Below are 12,328 nucleotides of genomic sequence, written 5' to 3'. Positions count from 1 at the left end.
GAGTGTGTAGGTGTGTGTTGAGTGTGTATGTGTGTGTTGAGTGTGTATGTGTGTGTTGAGTGTGTATGTGTGTGTTGAGTGTGTTTGTGTGTGTTGAGTGTGTAGGTGTGTGTTCAGTGTGTAGGTGTGTGTTGAGTGTGTATGTGTGTGTTGAGTGTGTATGTGTGTGTTGAGTGTTTTTGTGTGTGTTGAGTGTGTAGGTGTGTGTTGAGTTTGTTTGTGTGTGTTGAGTGTGTTTGTGTGTGTTGAGTGTGTATGTGTGTGTTCTCAATGAGCCCAAGCGGGGCAGGCCTGTGACAAGCTTCAGGGAAAGTGACTGTTCTGGACAGCAAATGAGGAAGGGCTTCTTCAGAAATGAAGGGAACCTCCTAATCACAACACACTCAGCTGTTTACGTCAGCACCGCGCCAGGAATGTAAACTGACAGTCCTCCAGTCAATCCTTGACTCAATCCCAGGATGCTTTGGGGGCATAGATCAAACCGACATGTTTACAGTCCTTGGCACATTTACTCTGTCAAACTCCCAGTTCCTTCTCTCTTCTCTTTCTTTAATCAAAGCAACTTAAGCAAGATTGATACACCGTAGCAGAACTGCTATGACAATTGAATTTCCCCCAGGAGAAATCAACTAATTTATGAACTGACTACATATACACCACACAATCTCTCAATAAAAACTTTAGCCCTGAATACCTGGACTAGTCTCTGATGAGCTGTTAAATCCATACTCCTTCCACAAAATACTTTTCCTTGTATGAGCAATATCAGAAGAGAACTATTTGGGATTGGTTATCTAGTGACGCCAAAGCTACTGACCAGAGGTCAGTGTGACCTTCCAAACACACTGTTACATAACCTGTGATAACGAGTATGGAGAGATGGGGGGATTAGAGAGAACTACTAACAGTACTAACCCCAACCCCACCTCCCACACCCCTCTGCCCCATACTTACCCACCTTCCCTCCCCCTCTCAGACCAGAGGTATTCCCGTCTGGGAGTCAGATGGCTGAGCGGTGAGGGAGTTGGGCTAGTAATCAGAAGGTTGCCGGATCGATTCCCCACCGTGCCAACTGACGTTGTGTCCTTGGGCAAGGCATTTTACCCTACTTGCCTCGGGGGGAATGTCCCTGTACTTACTGTAAGTCGCTCTGGATAAGAGCGTCTGCTAAATGACTAAATGTAAATGTCTGAGGGGTCGAGCTGGGAGTGGGGCAGGGAGCGAGGGGGCGAGGGAGGCGCTGGGCATGTTCTCTGAAGCTCGGCGGAGGAATGCACTGTGAGGAATGCATGCGGGCAACAACAATGGTGGGAAAATAGCTACCATTTCTTATCTCGTTAAGGAATTTCAGCAGTTTGACAAAATACATTATTAAATGGGTGTATTTATTTATGTTCAAGGTGGAAGATGTAGCTGCTCATCTTTCAGGGATATTTTGAAAACGTACTGGTAAGTTATCTACCGCGCAAGAATACAGTAGATTCGACTGTGTTAGACAGGACTGTGTTAGACAGGACTACACTAAAACACAATATGGGCTGAAGGCTGGAAAGATCCGTACTGGTGAACACATAACATAAGTCCACAAAAAGGCAAGAAAACGATTAGGAAAATAATAAATATATTTCCAGATGGAAGGGAAGTGTGCCAGTCCCAGACTGCACCTCTGACATCTCTCATGAAGCTTCATGGTTCAGTTCCTTCATGCCACATCCCTGGAGGGGCAGAGTCTGCTTTGGGGAAGTTCTCTAGCCAGACCTAGGCCTAGCCTCTGACCCCTAGCCCCTAACCCTCTGACCCCTAGACCCCAACCCAAGCCTCTGACCCCTAGCCCCCAACCCTAGCCTCTGACCCCTAGCCCCCAACCCTAGCATCTGTCTGATCCCCATAGCCTAGTCCCATCCTGCAGTCCCTAGTCCCATCCTGCAGTCCCTAGTCCCATCCTGTAGTCCCTAGTCCCATCCTGCAGCCTCCACTTCTCCACATAACTTCCTTTCTCTGGCATACCACTGGGGAGGTTTGTTCCTTGATCATCAAACTATCTTTGCTCCACATGACAAGAATATCTTGAAGGCATGGTCTGGAAGATGAGACGGGTGATTCTGCTATTGAATACCAGATCCTGCTTCTTCATGACTACATGACTGTATGAGTCAGCACTTAGGAATGTTTTGTTCTTCAGAAAAGTCACAAAATACACAACATAAGATCCCTAAAGACTAGGCTATTTACGTGTGTTTTGCTTTAGCCAAGTGCTTTGTGAACGTGTCTCCAAACAACTCAATGACGGTGATCTGTAAAAAAAAACAAACACACAACAACAATAGCCTACGATACAATAAAAAGAAAAAGTCACGAAGGTTGTCGCAGCACATTCACCTGAGCTGCCTAGCAGAAACAGGCTTGCGTGTTAGCACTTGATTGTTTTTGGCTGGAGCTGTTCTGTCCCTGTTAGCGTTCACGTACGCTAAAGGAAGGAAGGCGACACGCTAGCCCACGCTAGGCTGGGGACTGGAACCGCTCACCATGCTAACAGCTTCTTCCAGGAAGATAGTTTTACTTTAGTTTTCACCTGCTGGGTCTACAGGTATGAAGACCCACTTAACAGAATGTTAAAAATCTCGCGAACTTCCACAGACGTCATGCAGGAATCTAGCCTCGCAAATGCCAGCTGAGGCAGGCATTTTAAAGTAGCTTTGACAGCTTTGACTGTGCAAGACTGGCTGGCACACTATGAAGACTACAAGTGGACAAGCCTCTGCTTCTGACAGGAAACAAAAATAATCTTATCTTCAACGCCTCAAAGAGCAATAAGTTACAAACTAGTTGCATTTGCTGATTAGAATGTATTATCCAGAGACAAAGTATTTATGCTCTGTTCATATTCAGTACACTAGTACCATGCAGGTATGTTGCATTAAGGTACCTGTAACAGGTAGGTACTTGGTGGAAATGGTACTGAAGATGGTTCAGTGCTTTAGCAGTGAATGAGGATGTAACAGTGCCACCTACTGGTCCTCTTATGAATCAAACTATCCAGCTGGTTCTTTCCCTCCAAAACAGGATCTGTTCAAACTGGCTATTAAAGCACCCCGTTGCTAATTGTTGATCACACTTTCACACTTTCAAGCCCCTTGAACAAGCCTGACAAAACTCAGTTGTGTGTTTACATACTATCTGCATCTTTAGTTAACGGGAGAGTCGGCGCTCCAAACCAGTCCTTCCCTGGTCCGGCCTCGCTGAAGGCCCCTTGGAAGAATCTCCACAAATAAAAACCTTCTCCTTCTCTGAGGAGAGTTCATGTCTCTGCTGCCAAATTCCTGACTCCTGTTACTGGCCTCACAGTGACGGTAACCACGGTTACAAAATACCGATCTTAAAAAAATAAAAAAATACGAGGGGCCGAGAGGCTGGTCTGACATCTCTCCAGAAGTCTCCAATCACACCAGGATGGAACCAGGAAACGCAACAACACATTCTTTAAGAAATTGGATTTCTGAATATATTTATATATAAAATATTCTTTATTTCACATTCCAACACCCAGTCCCTCATGTCACATATCTGGACATCAGTCAAACACACACACAGGCAATCAGCATGCCTACAGTTTATCATTCCACATGGATGATATTAACATTCCATCTGCTTTCTCATGATGAACCACTGAGGGGAGAGGGAATGAGGAGGGGTGAGGGAGGGGAGAGGGAAGGAGGAGGGGTGAGGGAAGGAGGAGGGGTGAGGGAAGGAGGAGGAGTGAGGGAGGGGAGAGGGAAGGAGGAGGGGTGAGGGAAGGAGGAGGGGTGAGGGAGGGGAGAGGGAAGGAGGAGGGGTGAGGGAGGGGAGAGGGAAGGAGGAGGGGTGAGGGAAGGAGGAGGGGTGAGGGAGGGAAGAGAGCAGAGGGAGGAGGTCATGACAGACTGGCACAGTGCTCACCTTCCTCTGGAAGGACTTGGTTACACCAGGAGGAGAGGAGGGTCTGGACACACACACACACACACAAACACTCCTCAGACAGGCCTCCATGCTCCACCACCAGTCATCCATCCTGGCAGGACCCAGCCCACGCTGCAGAAAAGCTGGGTGGAGAAGAGGCTGCCAAGGACTCTTACACCGTGTCCATAACCTGCTCTGGTCCAGCCCTTCACTTCATGTTGACTTCCTGTTCACTTCCTGCTTCCTGTCGGGCTGGGCGTAGCGGAGGAGTGTGCGGGTGCTGTCGTCTCTCAGACCCTGGATGTGAGCGTCGAGCTGCAGCAGGAGCTGCTGGGTGCGCTCCTCCTCATCCTCCAGGAAGCGGGACGCCACGGCCTCCACCGGGGAGGCCGCACAGCGCCCCTACAGGACGGGAGGGAAACCGTCAACTCACAAACACTACTTACTATGTTTAGTCGTTATTATTGTGTGGCCTGTAGACCTTGTTAGGCCAGACGACATGACCAGGGTAGGTTAGCCAGGTGTGAGTGCAGGTGAGGACCGTGTGAGGAGGGGAGTCTCACCATGGGGAACACCTCCTCACTGGCCAGCAGGTGAAGAGCTTCCTCAGAGCTGGAACACTGAGCCTCTGGACCAGCACCAGGAGAGGGTCCACTTGGAGCAGTTTGGAGCTGAGATCCATCCCCTTTGTGTTGCCTAACCTCTGAGGAGCTGGAGGAGGAGGAGGAGGAGAGGTTCTCCAGCTGTCTGTACAGCCTGTGGATGTCCTGCAGCCTGGACTCCGTCACCTCCTCGTGCCTGGACGACACAACACCACCAGGCTGACCACACCTCTCTGTGTGTGTGTCTCTGTGAGTGTGTGTCTGTATGTGTGTGTGTGTACCTGTCCAGAGTTGGGGCAGCGTGGCCGGGCCTGGCAGGGCCGTGAAGCAGGGCTCTCTGGTACTTGTCCTGCCAGGTCTGAGCACTGGCCTCCAGCCTCGCTCCGGCCGCTGCCAGCCCCTCTCTCAGCTGCTGGTTCTCCTGCTCCAGACTGGCCAGAGACGACACATAACTCTCCCTCAGACAGCCCAGAGAAGACTCGTCCTTCTGAGGGGGAGCAGGGGATGGAGCAGGGGATGGAGGAGGGGATGGAGGAGGGGATGGAGGAGGGGAGGAGGAGGGGATGGAGGGTAGGAGGAGGCAGGGAGAGTAGAGAGATTAAGAGATTAAGAGACACAGTGAGAGAGAGACATCAAGGCGAGGGACAAATTAATTAAAGACAATCCAGAGTAAGTGGGTCAGATGGCTGAGCGGTTAAGGAATCAGGCTAGTAATCAGAAGGTTGTGGGTTTGACTACCGGCCGTGCCAAATGACATTGTGTAAGTCGCTCTGGATAAGAGCGTGTGCTAAATGACTAAATGTAAATGTAAGTGAAACCATGTTCTGTTCTGTGAAGACTTGAACAGGAAGCAGAGACCTGTGTTGAGTGCTTGTCCACCCTCTCCAGGAGGTCGTTCAGATGCTGGTTCTCAATCTTTAACGTCTCCAGCTGCACCCGAGTCACCTGGCCAGCCCGGAGGAACACACACAAGTTGGTTTTTCTATCCTAGTGCGGCCCGAGCATTCACTTTCATTCAAAATTGTATCTCTAACAAGTTTTTCCTGTTTCACTATACTTGTGAGGACATTTGGTCACCACAAGGGTAGTTAATCAAGACCAGCCCCCAGCCCCTCAGGAGAGCGTCCCCCTACCTTCAGCTCTGCAGCACGCCTCTCCGCCCGCTCCACCTCTCCTCTCAGCTGCCGCTCCATGCTGGAGGCGGAGCCACTGAGCGTGGCGATGGTGATGTCACGCAGGTGCAGTTCATTGGTCAGCTGGGATACCTCCTTCCTCATGCCCTCCACCTGGCCGCTCCGAGTCTGCTCCGCCCGCAGAAGCTCCTCCCTCAGCTGCACACAGGAAGTCAGGGAGAGGAAGTCAGGGACAGGAAGTCAGGGAGAGGAAGACAGGGAAAGGAAGTCAGGGACAGGAAGTTAGGGAGAGGAAGTCAGGGAGAGGAAGTCAGGGACAGGAAGTCAGGGAGAGGAAGACAGGGAAAGGAAGTCAGGGACAGGAAGTTAGGGAGAGGAAGTCAGGGAGAGGAAGTCAGGGAGAGGAAGTCAGGGACAGAAAGTCAGGGAGAGGAAGTCAGATTCTGGTGTTTCAGAGCTGCTTTTCCTCCACCTCTTTCTCTCCCATCCGCTCTCTCACACACCTCCTCCACCACTCACCCTGCATCTCTCTCTCTCTCTCTCTCTCTCTCTCTCTCTCTCTCTCTCTCTCTCTCTCTCTCTCTCTCTCTCTCTCTCTCTCTCTCTCTCTCTCACACACACACACACCTTCTCCACCACTCACCCTGCATGTGTTCCCCTCTCTCCCTCCCTCTCACCTTCCTGACCTCCTGCGCTGCATGGGGGGGATCTTCTCCAGCCAGCCTGTGGTCCTGCTCCCTCCTGCTCATCTCTCCTCTCTGCTTGCTCAGGGTCTCCACTCTGACAGGAACACTCATCTTTTACAGTTTCATTACATCCAGTACACTACTACTCTACCTGTCTGAGTCAGTACAGAGCTGACTCTACCCGTCTGAGTCAGTACAAAGCTGACTCTACCCGTCTGAGTCAGTACAGAGGTGACTGTACCTGTTTGAGTCAGTACAGAGGTGACTCTACCTGTGTGAGTTAGTACAGAGGTGACTCTACCTGTGTGAGTCAGTACAGAGGTGACTCTACCTGTCTCGCAGGCGTCCCAGCTCAGCACGGAGGTGACCCTCACAGGCGCGGGCGGCGAGCAGCTGGGTGGAAGTCAGCTCCAAGTCCTGGCGGAGCGTCCCCACCCCCGGACACGTGCCCTGGGCCCCGAGGCAGTCCTCCAGAGCCCTGCACACACACACACACACAGACACAGACAGAAGACCCACACACAGACAGACAGAAGACCCACACACACACACACAGACAGAAGACCCACACAGACACACACACAGAAGACCCCCACACACACACAGACAGAAGACCCCCACACACACACACACACACACACACACACACACACAGAAGACCCCCCACACACACACACACACACAGAGAGAAGACCCACACACACACACACACACACACACACAGGGGAATTATGGAAACACTCTTCACACGTCATTCTGAATGCAATACAACTCCTGCCAGCTCTAACGAGATGGTGTGCCCATGCCTGAGGGCACAGGCCTAGCCCCTGGACCTCCACCCACCTGATGGTGAGTTCTTTGGAGTGCAGGGCGTGGGTGAGCCTCGACACCTCACTGCGTAGCTGCTGGAGCTGCAGGCTGGGGCCCTGGGGGCCCTGGGGGCCACGCTGACCCTCCTTCTCCTCCACAACACATCATGTAGAGCACGATTACAACCGATTTGAACAACCATTCAACATATCCATCATGCACAGAAATCAACCCTCCAACCTGCCCACATCCAACCTGCCCACATCCAACCTGCCCACATCCAACCTGCCCACATCCAACCTGCCCACATCCAACCTGCCCACATGCCAGCTGCCCTGCTTGTTCTGTTTCCATCACAACTCATTCCAAAACTCCTCCCACCATTCTAATCCTGTCTAACCTTGAGCCTAACACGCCGGCAGCCAATAATAACATCCCATAATAAACAATTACATCATTGTGAGAGCTGTATTTGGCAGCGGCTGTATCTCCTACCTTGCTGCCCTCCCTCCTGCTGGGTCCTACCCTGCTGCCCTCCCTCCCTCCTGCTGGGTCCTACCCTGCTGCCCTCCCTCCCTCCTGCTGGGTCCTACCCTGCTGCCCTCCCTCCCTCCTGCTGGGTCCTACCCTGCTGCCCTCCCTCCCTCCTGCTGGGTCCTACCCTGCTGCCCTCCCTCCCTCCTGCTGGGTCCTACCCTGCTGCCCTCCCTCCCTCTTGCTGGGTCCTACCCTGCTGCCCTCCCTCCAGGGCTCTCCCTCCTGCAGGAGGCGCAGGCGTTCCAGCTCCAGCTCCTGGCCGTGCAGCGTGTCCTGGGCCCTTTTCAGCTGACCTCGCAGGCGCTCCACCTCCACCCTGCTGGCCCCCTCCTGCAGCCAGGGGGGCTGGGCCTGGATGGATGCACACACACACACACCACACACACACGCGCACACACAAATACTCTTTGTTTAAGATGTGTTGTTGTGATATTATATCATAAGTTAGACATCCTACATTCATGTTTTTCCCGTCACCTTGCTGTTGGAGCTCTGCTCTGTCTTCCTCTGGGCCTCCAGCCTGGAGACGAGCTTCTGGAGCTGAGCTCTCTCCAGCTCCCACTGGGCCGAGCGCCCACGGAACTCCTGCACAACACATCAGGAGCAGCCCTCAGTTAGCCACCAGGGGGAGCTAGCAGCCAACTCCATGTATGCAGCACATCAACACTGGTTAAACACATCAGTACAAGTGTGGAGGTTCGTAGAGCTGTGCTGCACCTCCAGCTTGCCGTTGAGGCGGGCGACCTCCGAGCCGTCGGCCTTGGCTCCCTGGCCAGACGCCTTCTGCTGTTTGCTCTGTAGCTTCTGGTAGCTGCGCTTCAGTTTAGACAACTGTGGTGAGAGAAGAGGGACAGCAGGGTGGAGGGGTGAATCATGGAAAACTAAGTCTGGAGGTGAGATTTGGAGGTGAGATTTTTGTACTACAACTGAGTAGAGAGGCAGCAGTAGTGAAAGTTTCACATTTTTTCAAAACTTTTTGTACTTCTTCTCCTCCTCCCCTCTCTCTCTCTTTCCCCCCCTCTCTCTACCCTCTCTCTCTCCCCCTCTCTCTCCCCCTCCCCCCTCTCTGTCCCCCCCCCCCCCCCCTCTCTCTCTCTCTCTCTCTCCCCCTCTCTCTCCCTCCCCCCTCTCTGTCCCCCCCCCCTCTCTCTCTCTCTCTCTCTCTCTCCCCCTCCCCTCTCTCTCTCCCCCTCCCCCCTCTCTGTCCCCCCCCCTCTCTCTACCCTCTCTCTCTCCCCCTCTCTCTGTCCCCCCCCTCTCTGTCCCCCCCCCCCTCTCTCTCTCTCTCTCTCCCCCCCTCTCTCTCCCCCTCCCCCCTCTCTGTCCCCCCCCCCTCTCTCTCTCTCTCTACCCTCTCTCTCTCTCTCCCCCTCCCCCCTCTCTGTCCCCCCCCCTCTCTCTCCCCCTCTGTCCCCCTCCCCCCTCTCTGTCCCCCCCCCCCCCTCCCCTCTCTCTCTCTCTCTTCCCCCCTCTCTCTCTCCCCCTCCCCTCTCTGTCCCCCCCCCCTCTCTCTCTCTCCCCCTCTCTCTCCTCCTCCCCTCTCTCTCTCTTTCCCCCCCTCTCTCTACCCTCTCTCTCTCCCCCTCTCTCTCCCCCTCCCCTCTCTCTGTCCCCCCCCCCTCTCTCTCTCCCCCTCTCTCTCTTCCCCCCTCTCTCTCCCCCTCCCCCCACTCTGCCCCCCCCCCTCTCTCCCCCTCCCCTCTCTCTCCCCCTCCCCTCTCTCTGTCTCCCCCCCCCCTCTCTCTCCTCCCCCCCCTCTCTCTCTCTACCCTCTCTCTCTCCCCCTCTCTCTGTCCCCCCCCTCTCTGTCCCCCCCCCCCCTCTCTCTCTCTCTCTCTCTCTCCCCCTCCCCTCTCTCTGTCCCCCCCCTCTCTGTCCCCCCCCCTCTCTCTCTCCCCCTCTCTCTCCCCCTCCATCCTCTCTCCCCCTCCCCTCTCTGTCCCCCCCCCCTCTCTCTCTCCCCCTCTCTCTCCCCCTCCCCTCTCTCTGTCCCCCCCCCCTCTCTCTCCTCCTCCCCTCTCTCTCTCTTTCCCCCCCTCTCTCTACCCTCTCTCTCTCCCCCTCTCTCTGTCCCCCCCCCCTCTCTGTCCCCCCCCTCTCTGTCCCCCCCCTCTCTGTCCCCCCCCCCCCCTCTCTGTCCCCCCCCCCCCCCTCTCTCTCTCTCTCCCCCCCCTCTCTCTCCCCCTCCCCCCCTCTCTCTGTCCCCCCCCCTCCCTCTCTCTCTCTCTCTGTCCCCCCCCCCTCTCTCTCTCTCTCCCCCCCTCTCTCTCCCCCTCCCCTCTCTCTGTCCCCCCCCCCTCCCCCCCTCTCTCTCCCCCTCCCCTCTCTCTGTCCCCCCCTCTCTCTGTCCCCCCCCCCTTCCCTCTCTCTCTCTCTCTCCCTCCCCCCCCTCTCTGTCCCCCCCCCTCCCTCTCTCTCTCTCTCTCTCTCTTTTCCCCCCTCTCTCCCCCTCCCCCCTCTCTGTCCCCCCCCCCTCTCTCTCTCTCTCTCTCTCTCTCTCCCCCTCCCCCCTCTCTGTCCCCCCCCCCCTCTCTCTCTCTCTCTCTCTCTCCCCCTCCCCCCTCTCTGTCCCCCCCCCTCTCTCTCTCTCTCTCTCTCTCTCTGTCTCTCTGACTGAGCACCTCATCTTGGACGTGCAGCAGTTGCTCCTCATACTTGGCGACCGTCTCCTGTCTCCCAGCCTGGAGCTCCAGCAGCTCCCTGCGGAGCGACACCACCTGTGGACAAGCAGGGAGGCTTCACACACACACATTCATCTGTTCTCTAGATTTTGGGGGCATTTTTCATACAAACTGTTTTAAGTGAAGTTTGACAGTATGGCGAGAGAGGGTGAGAGAGAGACAGACAGAGAGAGACAGAGAGAGAGACAGAGAGAGACAGAGAGAAAGACAGAGAGAGACAGAGAGAGAGAAGGACAGAGAGACGGAGAGAGAGACAGAGAGCGAGAGGAAGATATGCAGCAAAGGGCCCAGGCCAGTTCACTTGTCATTAGAGACCACACTCTACAGGAACATGAACACAGCTGTCATTAGAGACCACACTCTACAGGAACATGAACACAGCTGTCATTAGAGACCACACTCTACAGGAACATGAACACAGCTGTCATTAGAGACCACACTCTACAGGAACATGAACACAGCTGTCATTAGAGACCACACTCTACAGGAACATGAACACAGCTGTCATGCAGGGATTGTTCCCCCTTCACCTTTAGGCAATTTCTGTCAGGTTTCAATCATGCATCTCCGAAAGGGACCAGATGTTCTCAAAATACAAACCAAGTGCAAATTCACAAAATACTCCTAAAGAACTTCTAGAAATTCATTCATCTAGTAAGTCTCTAAACAACTTACAACACTGCGATGCATTGTCAGTTTGTTTAAGCATTTGCATTAAATGCATACTATTAGTGTGCTTCAATGAAAATATTTCATCCATCCATGTTCAAGGGCTCCACACACATTTAGTTGATGGATCTGGGCCAGATCCCATGCAGGGAGCCGCTTGCTTCACATCGTGTTCACCTGCTGTAGTCTCTTCTCCACTACCTCTCGCAACATCCGAAACCCTGCCCCCTGGAGGTCTAACAGGGACACCACAGCCTGACTCACTCTCATCATCTCACAGGACCATGGAGAGATACGGACAAGTCAACAAAACCGTCGACATTGTAAATCAAAGGGAAACGTTTAGCCTACATTTTACCAACGCAGCATGGATCACTGTACCTCCGAGTTCCGCTGGTCTAGAAGAGTTTTGGACGACAGCAGTTCCTGCTCGCCTCTCTGCAAACGCAACTCCATGGCCTGAATCTCAGCCTCCCACTCGCTTTTCTTGTTGTTGACCATGATGTCTATCTGTTTCATCAACTCCTGCAGCTCCGGCTCACACGACGACAGCACTGAGCTAGGGAACAAGACAAGAGAAGACGAGATTTCACCTAGACACGACCTGTGTTATTTAGCTAACGCAGCCAATATTACTAGCTAGCTACTTTACTTGCAATCTATAAGTTAGACTAACTAGTAACTAAAATTCTGTCAGTAACTAATGTACTTACCCAACTTCATGGTCTTGCAGTGACCCCAAAAAGGCCCGTTCCATCTCAGAACTTTAGAAAATGTGTCCTCAACGACTTTCTAATTGTTTTGTGAGCTAGCTCTCTAGCTAACTTGTAAGACACAGGTTATAAGCTAGCCACCTGGGACCATTGTAAAGTACTGATATTGTACGTAACTTGTGTGCCTAGCCAGAAGATATCTAACGTAACATGTCACACACAGTATTGCTTGTTAGTTATGTAGTTACCACAGCTACCTGACGGCTTGGTTAGCATCTGTGAGACTTGACTGGTGTTTACAGTTCTACCGCTCAACAGCAGTGCGCACAGCATTATGGGACTTCTCATAGAGAACTTTGTAGACTCTGTTTCAAGAGAACCAACGTCTAAAATATAAATAAATGCTCAGAACAGTGTAGAGATAACTGATTAAATATCTACCTCATTATGGATGTTACATTACAATTACTGTTAGTGTGTGTTATTAGTGGAGTAAATCTTTAATAATCAGATAACGTTTCTTTTTAAACATTTATAAACCCGTAAAATATCACTATGTGC

The 12,328-nt window shown here is 53.0% G+C and overlaps 1 protein-coding gene across 3 annotated transcripts; it reads right to left on the bottom strand.

Moving 5' to 3' along the window:
• Nucleotides 1-3,887: 3,887 nt before the first annotated feature.
• On the bottom strand, nucleotides 3,888-12,105 carry cep63 (centrosomal protein 63). Of its 3 annotated transcripts, none has more exons than XM_047037203.1 (14): nucleotides 11,768-12,105; nucleotides 11,436-11,613; nucleotides 10,326-10,421; nucleotides 8,422-8,535; nucleotides 8,182-8,289; nucleotides 7,897-8,055; nucleotides 7,201-7,319; nucleotides 6,689-6,835; nucleotides 6,349-6,451; nucleotides 5,672-5,869; nucleotides 5,397-5,483; nucleotides 4,820-5,022; nucleotides 4,500-4,734; nucleotides 3,888-4,338 (listed from the first exon to the last, which is right to left on the bottom strand). In XM_047037203.1, the coding sequence occupies exons 1-14, from the start codon at nucleotides 11,809-11,811 to the stop codon at nucleotides 4,150-4,152; spliced, it is 1,980 nt and encodes a 659-aa protein (XP_046893159.1). In that variant the 5' UTR covers nucleotides 11,812-12,105; the 3' UTR covers nucleotides 3,888-4,149. The 3 variants fall into 3 exon arrangements, with proteins under 3 accessions (XP_046893159.1, XP_046893158.1, XP_046893160.1); XM_047037202.1 differs by having other exon boundaries at nucleotides 4,820-5,025; nucleotides 11,768-12,104; XM_047037204.1 differs by having other exon boundaries at nucleotides 4,820-5,025; nucleotides 7,201-7,313; nucleotides 11,768-12,104.
• Between the last annotated feature and the right edge of the window lie 223 nt (nucleotides 12,106-12,328).

Source organism: Hypomesus transpacificus, chromosome 16, assembly GCF_021917145.1.
Source record: "Hypomesus transpacificus isolate Combined female chromosome 16, fHypTra1, whole genome shotgun sequence".
NCBI classification, from domain to species: domain Eukaryota; kingdom Metazoa; phylum Chordata; class Actinopteri; order Osmeriformes; family Osmeridae; genus Hypomesus; species Hypomesus transpacificus.
The sequence above is the reverse complement of the archived record's forward strand: the minus strand, read 5'-3'. Positions and strand labels throughout refer to the sequence as shown.

Excerpts from the sequence above, each read along its gene's own strand:
- cep63 (XM_047037202.1), bottom strand. The coding sequence starts at position 11,811 with ATGGAACGGGCCTTTTTGGGGTCACTGCAAGACCATGAAGTTGG. Across the intron at positions 7,320-7,896 it reads CCTGGAGGGAGGGCAGCAGG|GAGAAGGAGGGTCAGCGTGG; the intron begins GTAGGACCCAGC and ends TGTGTTGTGGAG. Across the intron at positions 4,735-4,819 it reads GCTGCCCCAACTCTGGACAG|GCACGAGGAGGTGACGGAGT; the intron begins GTACACACACAC and ends TGTGTCGTCCAG.